This window comes from Bombus vancouverensis, chromosome 16 (genome assembly GCF_051014615.1).
Source record: "Bombus vancouverensis nearcticus chromosome 16, iyBomVanc1_principal, whole genome shotgun sequence".
In the NCBI taxonomy this organism is placed as follows: domain Eukaryota; kingdom Metazoa; phylum Arthropoda; class Insecta; order Hymenoptera; family Apidae; genus Bombus; species Bombus vancouverensis.
The window spans coordinates 5038629-5053866 of NC_134926.1; the positions used below are offsets into that span (position 1 = coordinate 5038629).

The window sequence follows — 15238 nt, forward strand, 5'->3', positions numbered from 1 at the left end:
CAAGTCTCGAAAATACGTGTAATGTACCGTATTAAAATATTTATTCAATAGATTTAAAGATTTTTATTTAATAAATACAAAAAAAGATTTACATTTTGTTATATGATTGTATGACGTGCAATGCGTGAAAATCATGATAAACAGAAGAAATATTATACTGATTAGTGTTTTGATATTAAATTATATAGGTGTTGATGCTTTAGTTAAAGAAGATTATTTTGGCAGCGAGAATGCAACATGTGTTGAAGAATCGATAAGCACATTCAAGAAGATTGTTGCTAAACGCTATAAAGCAAATATAAATTTTTGTGACAGGAATACAAAGAGTAAGGGTAAGGGTATTGCATTATATTATATGATTGCTAAAGATACTTATGATATAGAAAGTGGTCTGTAATACATAGTACAAATGGGATCAGCAAAATTCTATGGCTCAAAATAATATGAAAATTAAGAATAACAAAATTGCGTTGGAAGATTCGTTTTTAAGAAAATCGTGTTTGAAAATTTATGAAGTATACGTGAATTTGACTAATTATTTTGTATCATAGAATCTCCCTTACTCCACTGTACCATGAATTACGAATCACCCTGTATCTATTTGATGTTTCATTACTTCAAACAGTTAACAATGAAATCATTTGTGCTATAATAACAGATAATACGTAGGTATGTATTCAAATATGTAATTCAGAAAGGATTACCAACTTCATCTGAAATTTTATTAGGTTGGCACATGTTAAAGAGTGACATCTTCAAAATATTATCGACAATGCACATGACCATTTATGCAGTCGATAACTTTGTAGTGTATAATCAAAGAATCTCTGATATAATATATACTTGGTGTTTAGTGTTTCGTAATTTTTAGCTAAACATTATTTAATTTTTAACTAATATGTTAAAATCTTGTTTGTATTCTAAATCTACATAAATCAACATCAGAGTGAAACAACGCGTACCGCCATCCGTGTTGTGTGAAACGAATTATTCCTTATTCCCAATGTTATTAAATCGATTAACACTTAAGATACAGATTAATGACTTAGAATATTGAAATCATTATTTGTACATCATATAATCAAAAATGTCCACGAGAATCTCATTTCGTTCCTTTAAAATCATAAATCAGAGTCAAGTGCCGAACGTAGTCGTCGAAGGTAGTAACTTTTGTTCAAAAAGTGTGGGAGTAGCAACGAACTTGCTTTCCGTCCTTCGAGACTAGTCTTAGTACTCTTAGTCAGAAGTCAGAACAGTGCATTTCATACATTCTTCGGCGCGTTTGCGGTTCTTTTTAGTTGAAAATGCGTGAGAAGAAAATTGGATGTTGTCTTTTTTGGAGCCTCTTTCTGACCTACCACGTGTTTAGCGAGACTCTACCATCAACAGACAAAGACGGTAATAGTTACATCCTAGCTCTTTTAACTCTTTCGTCAATGTTCCTGAAAAACTCATCTAAATTAATCTGCATGAAGAGAAGATAAATTCGATCAACTGTGAATGTGCTTCTTATCATTCTTGGTTGTTAACGTCTATTTTATTGTATGATCATTTATGTAGTTCGGAAGAAAATATAGGCCGGGATATTGTTTTGCTATTTGTTATTGTTTAAATTTTACGTATTTTACGAATTATATACCATACCAAGTTCATACATCTACACAAAACAGTTATTGAAAAAATCATCTAAATTAAATGAAATTGAAAATGGTAACATCCAACAGAGTGGAAATATATGTATATATACTTTTTAATAATATAAGTTTTATTAAAATAATCATACTCCAATTTACTATATTTTTTCTACTAAAACAAATGTGAATTTATAAGAAATCATGCTCATCATTCCGGCATAATTGCTATACGCAAATGAAATCTTGTAATTTTGTTTATTGGTTCCCTTTTCGTGGTTACTTGCCAGGGAAAGTTTTTGTTACGTTGACCCTAAAGGCGATAAGATTTTACGACTATTGTGGCGTTTAATCGATCGTTTAAAACTTACATTTTTATTTAACTTATGTTGATGAAGCGTAGGAATTATTTTATCTCACTTATCAACAAGCGAGGAAAAAGCATCTTGACTTTTTTCAATTTATGCGAGATTATAACATCTTTATCCTTGACATAATTTTACTATGGAAGAGGAAACTATTTCATTGTCCTTAATTTGTCATATTGAAATTAATGTACATGGCGTAAGAATTAAGAAGAAGTAGGAAGAATTATTAAAGATTACTAAAGAATTACTAAAGATTATAGAATCCAAACGTACGATCAATTTATTAGTAAATTAACTAATCTTATAAATAGTAAAAACAATGATTTATAAAGATAAATCGTTGTACATTGTCACCACATGTTCGTTTATACATTTAATTAATGCACGGTATAGTTACAAGAATAATTGGAACAGTAACAGAGAGATTATATTCGAAGGCAAACACGTGCACCATTATGTATGTATGTATATATTCTTGAACCTCAACGGAACGATTTGATATCTCCTTTAAAGGCGTAGCAAAGAATAAACTCTCTCGAAATATTTATTTTATTATGTATAAACAGTCTTGATTAATACTGTATACATACATATGGCTGTGTGGCTACAGTGGTATACTGTAATGGCTACAGAAAGTATTTGTATTTATTATAACATTTACTTACTAGTTAATTAGACTTAAATATATTAAATTTTGCATCATTTAGTATTTTTATATGACTACGAAAATTTGATATTATGAGAATTAAATATAAAATAATAACGATAAAAAAATGTTTCATTGAAAAACAAGGGTATGCTTAAATACGTTTTATAGTTACAAGGAAATAAATGTATTTTACAGTTATTACGACGCATTTAATACACAAAGAAAGTGTCTGATCGACAATGCCTTGATGAACAATTAAATAGCGTTCGCGCGACCTGGTTATCTTTCCATTTCCGTTTACATAAGCATATTCTCTGAAGATGTCTCTGTTTCCAATTTTCTGAAGCCTTTTATCATTATTATGGCAGCTTCTCCACGAATTTTCTTAATTAATTCCTTAGATGTGTTTATGAGGAGAACGATAAGATTAGGCAATATCTTTACAGAAGTCGAAATTTTGTATAAAAATCTTCTAAATATGTGGCTACATGATGTCTATGTAGTATGATAAAAACATCGCATTTTTTAATTCAACTAGTTATTATTCTTATAGGAATAAAATGAATTTTGGCTTCTTAATTTGCAATTGTGCCCAAATATAAATAAAAGGGTTGGATTTCAAAATAACACGGCTTTTTGACAATTGAAATTCCGTTCAATATGTATTATGCGAATCCAATTTCGCTGAGAGCTGACGTGACTGTTAACACGTACAGTAATTCGAATCATGATGTCATGTGGAAAATGTAGCGCTTATGTGAATCGCGTTTGCCTAGCTTTTGCTCGTTCGGTGCATATGTTGATGCCTAGTTGCTCAAAATAGATAAACCCTTCCAATATGGGCAGCCACATATGCTTTAAAAAGGAGCAAAGGCGAAATCAAATTTTACTCGTTACCAGTATTATTGAACTAGCTATTAAATGAAATATTGCAAAACTATGTATATGACAATTTAACATTTAAATTTTTCCGTTTCAAGGCTTCATTTTCAAAAAAATAGAGTTTGAACGTGTTTAGTTCAGAATCGGGTTACAATTAGCCCCGGTACACGTATATAATGAATTTTCAAATTTATTTTTCTCGGAAACGAATCGTCTTGTGAACAAATTTTGTGACTTCACGACTCCACTGTAGATCGCAGTTAGCCAAAGTCGACTTTCTCAAAAACGAAGCGTCATATGGATAAATTTTCTATATACAGTTTTCAATATTTTGTACATGTTACATTCATATATGCATAAATCTCTGCGCAGCGTTTTTTTAAAGGGCCATTTGGCCGTATGTATTCAGGGCTGAAGTGTCGCGTTCGAAATTCAAACGAGACGGCCAACAGGAAAATATTATTTTTCTTTTACTCACTGAAATGTGACATATATACAAATATATTACATCAAATTTTTTTTCCCATTTTTCTTAGAGTATGAGAATCTAAATACCGTTTAAATTGTGTACAGATGTATTGGTGTTCACCATTGCTTCGAACGAAACCGATGGCTACAAAAGATATCTCAGATCGGTCAACGTCTATGGTTTTCGCGATAATTTGAGAGTACTTGGTTTGGGAGAACCTTGGTTAGGCGGTGATAACATAAAAACCAGCGCAGGAGGAGGATACAAAGTAAATCTTTTGAAGAAGGCTCTAGAAAACTATGGGGACGATGACCAGAAAATTGTTATATTTACGGACAGGTCTTTTGCATATTTCATTTCCTTCTCTAACTTGTTTCATTTGTAATTTTAATTCTAACGTTTAATTTTAATAACTACTTTTATATTTTAGTTACGACGTGATATACTTAAGCGACTTGACTGAGATCATTAATAAGTTTAAGAGTATGGACGCCAGAGTTTTGTTTTCTGCAGAAGGCTCTTGTTGGCCAGATAAATCGCTAGCGTCCAAGTATCCATCCGCAGCACTGGGGAAACGCTTTCTAAATTCTGGAGGCTTCGTGGGCTATGCTTCGGACGTTTACGCGATTTTAACACATGCCCCGATAAAAAACAAGGATGACGATCAATTATTTTATACGTTGGCGTATCTCGACGAGGAATTAAGGGAACGTCATAAAATTAAGCTGGATCATAAGTCTGAGATATTTCAGAATCTATATGGTGCTGTAGGTAAGTGAATAAGTAAAATAGAATTGAACGAATAAAGTGAATAAGATTATTTTCTTTATAGCTGATGTGGAGTTAAAATTTGAGGGTGGCAAGGCTTCGCTTTTGAATACTGTTTATAGCACAGAACCATTGATTCTTCATGGAAATGGTTACAGCAAGTTATCGCTGAATTCTTTGGGGAATTATTTGGCTCATGCATGGAGTCCTGAGGAAGGATGCGTAATGTGCTGGGAAGAAACGATAGAATTGGATAGAACAATACCGGAATCATATCCGATTATATTAATCGCTATATTTATAGAACGGCCGACTCCTTTCTTGACCGAATTTCTATCGGCGATATATCAGCAAGCATATCCAAAATCCAAGCTACATTTGCTTATACATAACAACGTAGAGTATCACCAAGATGTACTTGATAATTTTATGAAGAAGGTTGAAAAGGAATATAACAGTAGTAAGCAAATTTCTGTGAATGATGCTATGAGTGAAGTTGATGCGAGAAACTTAGCCATGTATGTATCAAAGATATATTTAACCTTATTACTTTCAATGAAATTTCTGTAAATTCTGAGATAAATATCGTTCTTTAGGGATTATTGCTTGTTAAAGGAATGTTCTGGATATTTCTCAATTGATTCCGTTTCCCATCTGGATAACGAACATACTTTGAAACTTTTGATAGAACAGCAGCGAGATATCATCGCACCATTACTAGTCAGACCATATAAAATGTGGAGCAATTTCTGGGGAGCTATAATGGACGATGGATTCTATGCTCGAAGTTTTGATTACATAGAGATCGTCAAGAATGAACGCAGGTATGTGTTAAAAATATTTTACAAACTTGCTATTTTAATGCAACGTACTTTATTTATTGTCTAACTATGCATACGTGTGCAAACATTATACATTTCGTGAGAATCATTTCATGTTCTTTTTATCACTAATTATTTTAACCGACATCTTAAAGGCAATAACTTTCGATTTCATCTATATTCGTACTAAAGTATCGTGAAAAAGGAAACTTAATCGAAAGCGATGGAAAAGTCAGTCTTGAAGGATCTTCGATCGATACTGTACATATTATCCGCTGTACATTCGTAGACTCCAGCATCCATTTGCGTCGCAGGATCTATTTCCAGTTTCGATTTCACTTTATCTGGACCAACTTGCCATTCGTGTACCTTTACATACAAAATTTCCATCATTATGATCATCGTTTATTAAGACTTAACCATCGCAATTAAGATTATCTATACTAACATGTAGATAAAGATGTGTATAGATCTCAGCACCATCCTTGAACCATGTAATGTGTGGCCGTGGGTTTCCACGTGCCACGCAAAGGAAAGCGATTTTATGTCCTAAAACGTACTCTAAATCAAAGTGCGATGCCAATACTATTTTTGCTCCCTAGATAAACATTTTTAGAAAACAATTAACAAATTAGAAGCGACTTCTAACTTGGTTTAGAAGTCTACGTACATCATGATTATTATAATATTGATCACTTTCTGGATCACGATACTTTCCAGTGATAGGCAGTCCTATTTGGACTCGCGATCTGGTTTTTCCTCTGCCTCGTCCTCTTCGTCCAAGAATTTCCTGGCTGTTTAATAGTAGTACGATTAACAGAAATAACATCACCGTAGAGCGTGGCATGATGATTTGAGTAAAGCAACTAGAAATGGATAGATCAAGTAGATGGTTAAAAGTTAGAGAAAACAGAGGAGTCTGTGTTAATATGTCGCAGATACTCACCGAGTACAGACAACGTATGACGATCACACGGAACTCCGATGTAACTAACAGTTACCTACTCATTACTCCCCTAGTCTTCTCTCCTATCTATTACAGATGTATAGACAGATACTGCTGAACTGCATGTATTATACGTACATGTGGTAGTTATTCATTCGACACCTATTGCAACTCGGTCATCACCAAATTCCAAATGCTCTAACTTGATTGTTCGTTCTACCTAGTACTGATAATCGAATTGGTTCTAATAAAACAAGATTGAATATGACAAGCCTGAACGTTGTTTCAGGAACTTTTTCATTTAATTCGCGAACAAAATGGCAATTCGTCAGACAAATTTGTGATATGCTATCTTATGTTTTATTTTATGGTTTACTCTATAGATGTACCACCCTTGCAAGAGTCAATTGTGATTTAATGAATAAAAGATAGGGGAACTTTAAATTTCCAAGTGCGCCTTCATGCTTTGAGATTCTTAACGATCTATGATATTCGCGCATTAAAACAAATAACGAAACGTGTCGTACATCTTTCTTTTTATTATATTTTTGTAAATATAACGCTTTTGCTGTTATAAAAGTGTTAAATTCGACATTATTAGATATGTTTCGAAGAAAGGTGAAAGTGAAAGTGTATAGGCTTTAAAAAATTAAACTTGTTATTTAAAATTAGCTTTTCTGCTATTACGGTAAGTTGAAGAGATTGACGTTTAAACTTAAGTATTGTAACTACGACAAAAGTACTGATTTTAATAGGAGATCATGACATAATCCGTCCTAAAGCCACGACGATCAACCGCATATTGATTATCCGCTTGACATTCGTAATATCCTGCATCTTTTTGGGTGGCTGGGTCAATTTCCATCTTTGATTTTAACGTATCATTACCAACAGGCCATTCATGCACCTGCAATACGCACGATTTTACAACTTTCCTCAAATTTCTGTTATAGGAATCCCTTTTTCTGAATAACGAGAATACCTGAAAGAATTTATGATGATACAATTCGATTCCATCTTTCAACCAGGTGATCTCAGGCCTTGGAAATCCAGTGGCCATGCAGAAAAACGTGATCTTCCTACCCAACATGTAATCCAATTCAAAGTGTGATGCTTTCACTATTCTCGCTCCCTACGAATTTTAAAAGTTAAGCGATCGATGATCTGATATCGATTAATATCTTTGAACTCACATCTTTGTTCTCGTAGTAATTAGCACTAGCAGGATTTCTGTGAGGAATCAGAATAGGCATCCGAGACTTGTAAACTCTTCCGCCACTGCGTCTGCCGCCTCCTCTACCTCCTCCACCTTTTGCCGCGTCTGTGTTTACCAATAAGCCAGCAAAAAAGAATAGGCAGAAAAGTTGATATATCTTCATTTGTTCTACGATTATATAGTTCTCAATCTTTTTTCAAAGTGTCAATATTTCTATGCACTTTACATAGAGCTGTTACACTTGGATGTATCTTAGCTTTCAATTGATTTTGATTATTCTAACTTGGAATTAGAACACTTGAAATGTTTTTGAATAACTTTTGCAAAACATTAAACGTGTTTATACTTATGTATGTTAAAGATAGTCGCTTGTATACCAATCGAACTTCACCGGAAAGCAATTGTTGGTGATAAAAGTGACACAATCTTCAGGTGCTTACCGGCTACACGGAACCGCTACTTTTGACAAGTGGTCAAGCCGAATCTTTGGGCTTCGGCCTACAGCCTAAAATATGAATGGACTATGCACGATGGGCATGTCGCGTCATTGGTGACAGAGTTATGAATCTCAATTGGATAATTATGCATAACCCATTGCCAGTGTGTTCATCAGCCAATCACGACATCAGACTGATTGCCTTACGAAATATTGTCTCGCGGGACTAACAAACAAGTATGCTGGTCCCTTCTATGGTTTCGCGTCTGCTTCTTCACTGGCCTTGAGGTCCTGAGAACAGCAGACCGATTGGATACCCACGTGCTATTATGTATTAAATCGATCGTTCATATGAATTAAGCTGAATCGAATCATTATTTTTCACCGCAGTAATTACTGTGCTGTATTTCATATCAGTAGAAAAACTTAATATTTAATATAATATCATACAGGCTAGCCACAGCTAGTTACAGATAGGTAACGTACGTTACTTTCCCATTTAAAAGCTGTATAAGATTCTTCTTGGTATTGTACTTTTAAATTTTTGTTGCACATTTTTAAAGTGTGCAATTTAAATGTAAATAATTCGAGTAAAAACAATTGAATTTTTTTTTTAGTTAATACATTTTTCTAACACTACTCTAATGGCAGATGTGGCCTATTTCCACGACAATCGGTATGTTAATAAACAGAACAGCAGAATTTGAAGTACTAAAAACCTGAAAGTTGATCATTAACGTGAATTGCACCCTGTGAAGATTACAGTTTGGTAATGAGTAATCCTTTTTCTTTTTTTTTTAGGATTTTTACTTGTTGCTGCTTTGTGAATTTGGAACAAAAATTTAAAAATATTTATGTAATACAATAAAAAAGAGAGTCATACAACTTTTAAATGCGGAAGTGACTTAGGGACCACCATGTATACATATATATATACATACATAAATATATAGCGTATAATATTATTACAGAGGACTATGGAACGTGCCGTTTATCAGCAATTGCTACTTAATTAATGCAACTCTGATAAGTAACAAAGAGACTCGTCCATCCTATTCGGAAGGCGATCTGGACACGGAGATGGCTTTCGCTTATGCTAACAGAGAACGAAACATCTTCATGTATGTCAGTAATAGAGTTGACTTTGGGCATCTCGTTGATCCAGATAATTATGACGTTACGGTAACACATCCGGATTTCTATCAAATTCTCAACAACAAATTAGATTGGGAAAAGACATACATACATGAAAATTATTCGGAGAACTTTAATCCGAATAAAACTCCGGTGCAGGTAAAAACATATTTATACATTTCTAGTGGTCGGATAAAAGAGACGTAGATACGCCAGATAATACGCTAGAATTATTAACTTTGTCGAGAGGCACTTGTAATATTTAAAGTGCAATGTAAGATCAGATGTTAGATTTTGGATATACTATTGGTATATGTACTGCGTATATATATGTAGTATAGTGTACTTATCCAATTGATCGATATTGTCTTATACTCTTTTTCCCGCTCATTATATATATTTAACATTTATCAGATATATGAATTCTCAGTATTATTCAGGTCGATTAAATTTTCATTTTAGGTTTGCCCAGATGTTTATAGGTTCCCTATAGTAAACGAGAGGTTTACGAAAGAGTTGATAGATATCATGGAAACGTTTGGAAAGTGGTCAGACGGATCGAATCATGTATGACTATTTATCTTTAAATAGTTACAGTAACAGTTACACTAATAACACGATAGTTACATTTTTCAGATAAAACAGTCACAGGATAAACATTTACCTTATCACTAAACAATAACAATATAACTTTTCCAACAGGATCCGAGATTAACGGGTGGTTATGAAAATGTACCAACCCGTGATATACATATGAATCAAGTAAAATATGAGCCACAGTGGCTATACTTTTTAAAGGAGTATGTTAGACCTCTTCAGGAACTCGTGTTCGCCGGATATTATCACGATGTAAGATATTTGTCTTTTAACTATAAAATGTGTTAATCATTTTTAGGACCCACGTATCGAAGGTGGATACGAAGCCGTACCAACACGAGATATTCACATGAAACAAATCGGCCTCCACGAATCTTGGTTAAATTTTCTTTATGAATATGTCAGTCCTTTGCAAGAACATGTTTTTATAGGATATAATACGAATGTAAGAGTTATCAAAAACAGGATACATATATGGGAATAAGTAGTCTGTTGGTTGCACAATATTTCTCACCCTGATCTACATATAAATTAATGCACCGTTGCACAAATTTTAAATTGCAAGACATTATTTGGCAAACTGATCACATCATAGGGAATGGTGATAGGCTTCGTATTCGGATTCGTTGCACTTTTTTACTAGGTTGCAGTTATATTGCTATACATATATAAAAGATGTTCTATTTAACTGGAAACGATCTCATAAGGGATTAAAGTTGTTAAAAAATATTCCTGCAATGTTGTGTGGTACATAGGAGGACTTCTTCACTTACAAAAGACACTTCTTAAGCTGAATGTTAGAAACTGAAGATATGAATCTAAGAGGCACAAAGGGGGATAAGAAACTCGATCTTTGTCTAATTCATAGCGTAATCATTTGATGGAGTTAGACCATGAAGTTGTGTATAATTCAACTACTGATTTCCACTGGTTCATTTTTAGGATTTAATCTATGATATTCTACTACATGAAATGATATTATGTAACATATTGTTTGTATTCGTCTCAACAAACGCTATCATATTATGAGCGGAAAATACAGGGTTCCATTTAAGAAGGTTAATTTAATATTAATATCTCTTCCACTATTACGCTTAGAAAAAAATTGTTTGTATAATCTATAATATCTTTCTATACTCGTATACTAAACAATTTTTGTAAGAATACTTTTTTGATAAAATCAATCCCTCGTGAGAAATTTTACCGTCACCAGTTAAACGAAACAGCTTGTTGTAGGTGAAGTATGCATATTGTATTGTAGTGAAACATTTCAAATAAATTGAGAGTATCACAGATTGAATAGAAAAATACTCTGCATTGTTTTGAATATTAATGGAAAATTAGTACAAATAAAATACTAATTGAATATGTTCGTAATTGAAATTTACAGCCACCTCGTGCACTCATGAATTTCGTCGTAAGATATCGTCCAGATGAACAACCATCATTGAAGCCACATCATGATAGTTCAACTTATACCATCAACATCGCTCTAAATAGGGCGGGGGTGGATTATGAAGGTGGAGGTTGTCGATTTATCCGCTATAACTGCTCTGTTACGGACACAAAACCAGGTTGGATGTTGATGCATCCTGGAAGATTGACTCATTATCACGAAGGACTTCGAGTTACCAGTGGTACAAGATACATTATGATTTCATTTGTCGATCCTTAATCGATGTATCGAATTATATACACATATTACATGCTGACTGATAAGGAACAAAATAACTGTATAAAGAATGTTCAACTATGTTTCCATATATGTAAATATATGAGACAGTAACATTAGTGGGAAACTTAAAACTGCCGATACGAACAAAGTATGTATTTCAAAAAAATAAGGTTCTCGTATCAATGTTATTTTTATAATATAGGAAGAATATTTGAGACATTTAGTGAATATTAAGTATTTGTATGGAAATAAAATGTTAACCCGCATTTGTATTTATCATTTTGATGATATCATGAAATGGTCATCAGTAAATCAGATTCAATTTTTTACATCCCTTTTGTTTTATTGTTATTATTAAAAACTCGTTTTTTTAAGTTATTTACAACTTACGATTTCTACACAATTATCTTTACATTTTAATTTCAACACGAAAACTTTTCTCTTCTTTGTTACCTTAAGCTGTGTTTTTAGATAATAGTGTCATGAATATTCTAATAAAATTACACACGCCACACTGTTTAAAAAAAAAAAAGCATTTTCTCATTTCAGACTTCTCGTATCTATACAATTATCAGTATATTACAATATTAGGAACATTCGTAGGATAAGTAATTAGATTAACATTACTGAATAGCAAACTTTGAAAAATCGATTTAATTATATTCCCGCACATTTATTTACACAGTAAAAAAAAGTTCCTTTTTTTGTATCAGAATGGTATTGATGCAAGTGTAATATGTCACAGCGCAATAACAAAATAATTAAATTGATTTAAAAGACACCTTTTGTATGGAAAAATAAGTACATTTTAAATTAATTGAAATGTTTGATAACTTTTACCGGTTGAAATCAGCGCCTTTGGTTTTCGTACATATACTCGATAATTTCTTTTCGCAAGTAATTTCAATCAATTCACTCGTGTGTTCCAGTTTCGATTATTTTTCGTACGGAATACCAGATAATCTAATTAATTTCAACGCAGCCCACGTATAACAAGCAATGACATAACTCTGTAACGTAGTAACGTATTAATACGTTATAAAAATGTTCTCTGCCAGCGAGTATTTTTACCGCATATATATTTGATAAACACGAATACTATTCAAATTCACAGTATTATTTAATTGAACTAGGCATTATGTACAGTTTGTTCGATTCATAGAAAAAGATAAGATTATACATAATTTTAATAACCCGCTCGTTTCAATTCGTTCAGCTGGTGTGCTAATTTTTCCTCTTTAGTTCTTCTCGCTTGTCCCAGCTTCCTACACTCGATATAAGTGCTGAGGAAACGTTCGACATCAATTTTCCTATTAAGGAAGTCCTCGGCGATTCGTTCGCTTTCTTCGTGACTCTCATCTGCAGCTTTCCTTAAACACTCTTTTATGTGATCCGGAGTAAATGCTTCGGATAACTTGTTGTATCGTTGTATAAGCTGATCATATCTAGCCTTTAGTGCAGTCACAGTCTGTACTTTATTGGCTACATCAGACTGCAATTCTCTAAGCTCGGGTTCTTTGGCTACATTGGCCTCTAAGGAATAGATAGAAAAATATAGATATCCAAAATAAGAAAATGGCTTTGTCGCAAATAATCTTACCGGCAGTTTTTTGGACCCAATCTATTGCATCGTCGATAGCCGTGTTAATGTCTTTTAAGTCGGAATGTTTATCCAGGAATTCATCTACTCTATCATCATCCTCGCTTAACCATCTCAATTCCTCGTTACTTAAGTTATTCAATTCTGGAAACGCTATGCTCTGTCGCAGCTTAATTTGCGCTTGATTCGGCAACGATTGCTGATGGTAATTCGCGTTTACGTAATGCGAATTCAAATATGTTCCATGGTGATTTGAATTGTACCTAGTTGCATCTGTATTGTGAAGCGAACCACTTCGCGAAGTCGCTACATATGCTGAATGCTGTGACGGAGAGCCGAATTTTGTATGGCCCTCCGTCACGTACACCGTACCCGAATTTGTATGATTGTAATTATAGATACAAGTATTTGCATTGGCAGATGAATACTGCGGATATTGAGTGTTATAATAAGAATTGTATGACGCCAGTGTAATTTCTGGATACTGTTGCAGGGAATAAGACGGAGAATTTCTTCCTTGTGAATCTGTGATTCGTATAATAAAAGAATAATAACAGAAATTTTGATTCTTTGCTCTCATCACATGTAATATAAAAATGTATGTACCTCTGTGGGACTTGATAGATCCAGAAGAGATTTCTTCTAACAACTGTGGAGGATTTTTACTAAATTCTCTAATGATAGCTTGAACGACACGACCAAGATCACTGTGCACTGTAAACTGATATGTAAAAACAAATGATCTTTACGATTCTAGTCAAATATGCTAGAAATATAAGAGATCTTACATTAAGTAGTCCTGGTGCACTGGTGATTTCATTGTGTTCATTACACCAAGGGTGCTTTATGGGTGGAGAAACCCTGAGTACTGGTTTTTCCAACGGAAACTCCGGTGACAAAGAGACCATAATAGCCATTCTCCTTTCCCCGGCATTGAATTGTACCTGATATTCCACATCTTCTCTTAGCTCTACTACACTGTAACACAAATTATGTACAACAGTTAAGCAACCATGACAGACAGTTACACAATATAAAAGATAATTCCATGGACAACACAGGAACATATATGAAATATTTATTTTTTTTTAATTAAATAAGAAATTGGACAATCGAGCTCGAGAAACTAGGCGTGTATCTCCTTGTATGACGGACGCGTAATGAGCGAATTAAGGCTTAACCAAGTATTTAATGGCAGACTTAATAAGCTTTTTATTTTATTCGTCGTATATAAACCATAAAATGCAGATTTTACGTGGATAAAAAATAATGTTACATGGAATTGTTAGATGATATAGACAGATTAATGCAAATAAGGTTAAACAAGAGAGGTTACAATCGAAAAATCTTCTTACTTGTCGTTAAAAATTTTCAAGGTGTCGATTTGCCGTTTTCTCTTAACTGCGACATTCTCATTTTCGCCACGGAATATTCGCGATATCATTTAAAAGGGTTAAATCTAGATAAAACATTCGTTTTATCCTTCGACTTCCCTGTCAAATTAACCATCCAACAGCAGAACAGCTGTTTCGGCCCTGGTCAAACTTCACGGGAGAAATCGAGATCTATCTAGCGTTAGCAATGTTTATTTTACACTATACTTTCGTTTGAAAAACGTCAGTTATACATATCTATTGTGTTTTGAAGTCGATTACTTTTACACACGCCGATTCAAGCGATCGATATGATTGACAGTCGTTCGAATAACGTCACAGTGACCATTTATTTTATTACCTAGCTAAAGTTAATCGCCTTTGTTACAATCCTAATGTGGAATTTTTTGCGTATTTCGTTAATCAGACAGCAGAAAAAGATATACAATATACAGCTGGGTATCTTTTCACATGATAGATGCATAGTATCCATAAAAAAAATCCTACATAAAAAAATTGCTTAAGGATTGATTTGTAATAAAATATAAAATTTGTATTAAAATAACACAAACTACACAAAAATCTATTTAAAATATAGAATTGCATTCATTAAAAATAATTTATTTAATAAACACATTCATACAATTACTTCCATTAATATCCGAACAATCTT

General features: G+C 33.2%; 3 protein-coding genes across 6 annotated transcripts; 1 reads left to right on the forward strand and 2 right to left on the reverse strand.

Annotated features, from left to right (window-relative positions):
- The first annotated feature begins 805 nt into the window (after positions 1 to 805).
- Positions 806 to 11858, forward strand: Plod (procollagen lysyl hydroxylase). Of its 2 annotated transcripts, XM_033329308.2 has the most exons (10): positions 806 to 1398; positions 4104 to 4338; positions 4430 to 4770; positions 4832 to 5285; positions 5364 to 5591; positions 9158 to 9479; positions 9783 to 9887; positions 10023 to 10169; positions 10216 to 10362; positions 11308 to 11858. In XM_033329308.2, exons 1-10 carry the CDS (start codon positions 1305 to 1307, stop codon positions 11590 to 11592), a joined length of 2358 nt encoding a protein of 785 aa, XP_033185199.2. In that variant the 5' UTR covers positions 806 to 1304; the 3' UTR covers positions 11593 to 11858. The 2 variants fall into 2 exon arrangements, with proteins under 2 accessions (XP_033185199.2, XP_033185198.2); XM_033329307.2 differs by lacking the exon at positions 10216 to 10362 and having other exon boundaries at positions 812 to 1398.
- On the reverse strand, positions 5624 to 8425 carry LOC117154379 (immunoglobulin domain-containing protein oig-4-like). 2 transcript variants are annotated; one of them, XM_033329314.2, is made up of 5 exons: positions 7728 to 8425; positions 7509 to 7666; positions 6259 to 6454; positions 6037 to 6186; positions 5624 to 5957 (listed from the first exon to the last, which is right to left on the reverse strand). In XM_033329314.2, the coding sequence occupies exons 1-5, from the start codon at positions 7911 to 7913 to the stop codon at positions 5799 to 5801; spliced, it is 849 nt and encodes a 282-aa protein (XP_033185205.2). In that variant the 5' UTR covers positions 7914 to 8425; the 3' UTR covers positions 5624 to 5798. The 2 variants fall into 2 exon arrangements, with proteins under 2 accessions (XP_033185205.2, XP_033185203.1); XM_033329312.2 differs by lacking the exons at positions 7509 to 7666; positions 7728 to 8425 and adding an exon at positions 6535 to 7274.
- Positions 11859 to 11914: 56 nt separating the features above from the next.
- Vsp37A (Vacuolar protein sorting 37A) lies at positions 11915 to 14954 on the reverse strand. Of its 2 annotated transcripts, XM_033329310.2 has the most exons (5): positions 14548 to 14943; positions 13981 to 14170; positions 13799 to 13913; positions 13193 to 13717; positions 11915 to 13125 (listed from the first exon to the last, which is right to left on the reverse strand). In XM_033329310.2, the coding sequence occupies exons 1-5, from the start codon at positions 14634 to 14636 to the stop codon at positions 12779 to 12781; spliced, it is 1266 nt and encodes a 421-aa protein (XP_033185201.1). In that variant the 5' UTR covers positions 14637 to 14943; the 3' UTR covers positions 11915 to 12778. The 2 variants fall into 2 exon arrangements, with proteins under 2 accessions (XP_033185201.1, XP_033185200.1); XM_033329309.2 differs by having other exon boundaries at positions 13193 to 13913; positions 14548 to 14954.
- Positions 14955 to 15238: the final 284 nt, after the last annotated feature.

Excerpts from the sequence above, each read along its gene's own strand:
- Vsp37A (XM_033329309.2), bottom strand. The coding sequence starts at position 14,636 with ATGATATCGCGAATATTCCGTGGCGAAAATGAGAATGTCGCAGTTAAG. Across the intron at positions 14,171-14,547 it reads TTGAAAATTTTTAACGACAA|TGTAGTAGAGCTAAGAGAAG; the intron begins GTAAGAAGATTT and ends TTTGTGTTACAG. Across the intron at positions 13,126-13,192 it reads TTGGGTCCAAAAAACTGCCG|AGGCCAATGTAGCCAAAGAA; the intron begins GTAAGATTATTT and ends TCTATTCCTTAG.
- Plod (XM_033329308.2), top strand. The coding sequence starts at position 1,305 with ATGCGTGAGAAGAAAATTGGATGTTGTCTTTTTTGGAGCCTCTTTCTG. Across the intron at positions 4,771-4,831 it reads GAATCTATATGGTGCTGTAG|CTGATGTGGAGTTAAAATTT; the intron begins GTAAGTGAATAA and ends TTTTCTTTATAG. Across the intron at positions 10,363-11,307 it reads TTATAGGATATAATACGAAT|CCACCTCGTGCACTCATGAA; the intron begins GTAAGAGTTATC and ends TGAAATTTACAG.
- LOC117154379 (XM_033329314.2), bottom strand. The coding sequence starts at position 7,913 with ATGAAGATATATCAACTTTTCTGCCTATTCTTTTTTGCTGGCTTATTG. Across the intron at positions 6,455-7,508 it reads AAATTCTTTCAGGTATTCTC|TTGCTTTACTCAAATCATCA; the intron begins GTTATTCAGAAA and ends ATCCATTTCTAG. Across the intron at positions 6,187-6,258 it reads AATATTATAATAATCATGAT|GGAGCAAAAATAGTATTGGC; the intron begins GTACGTAGACTT and ends ATGTTTATCTAG.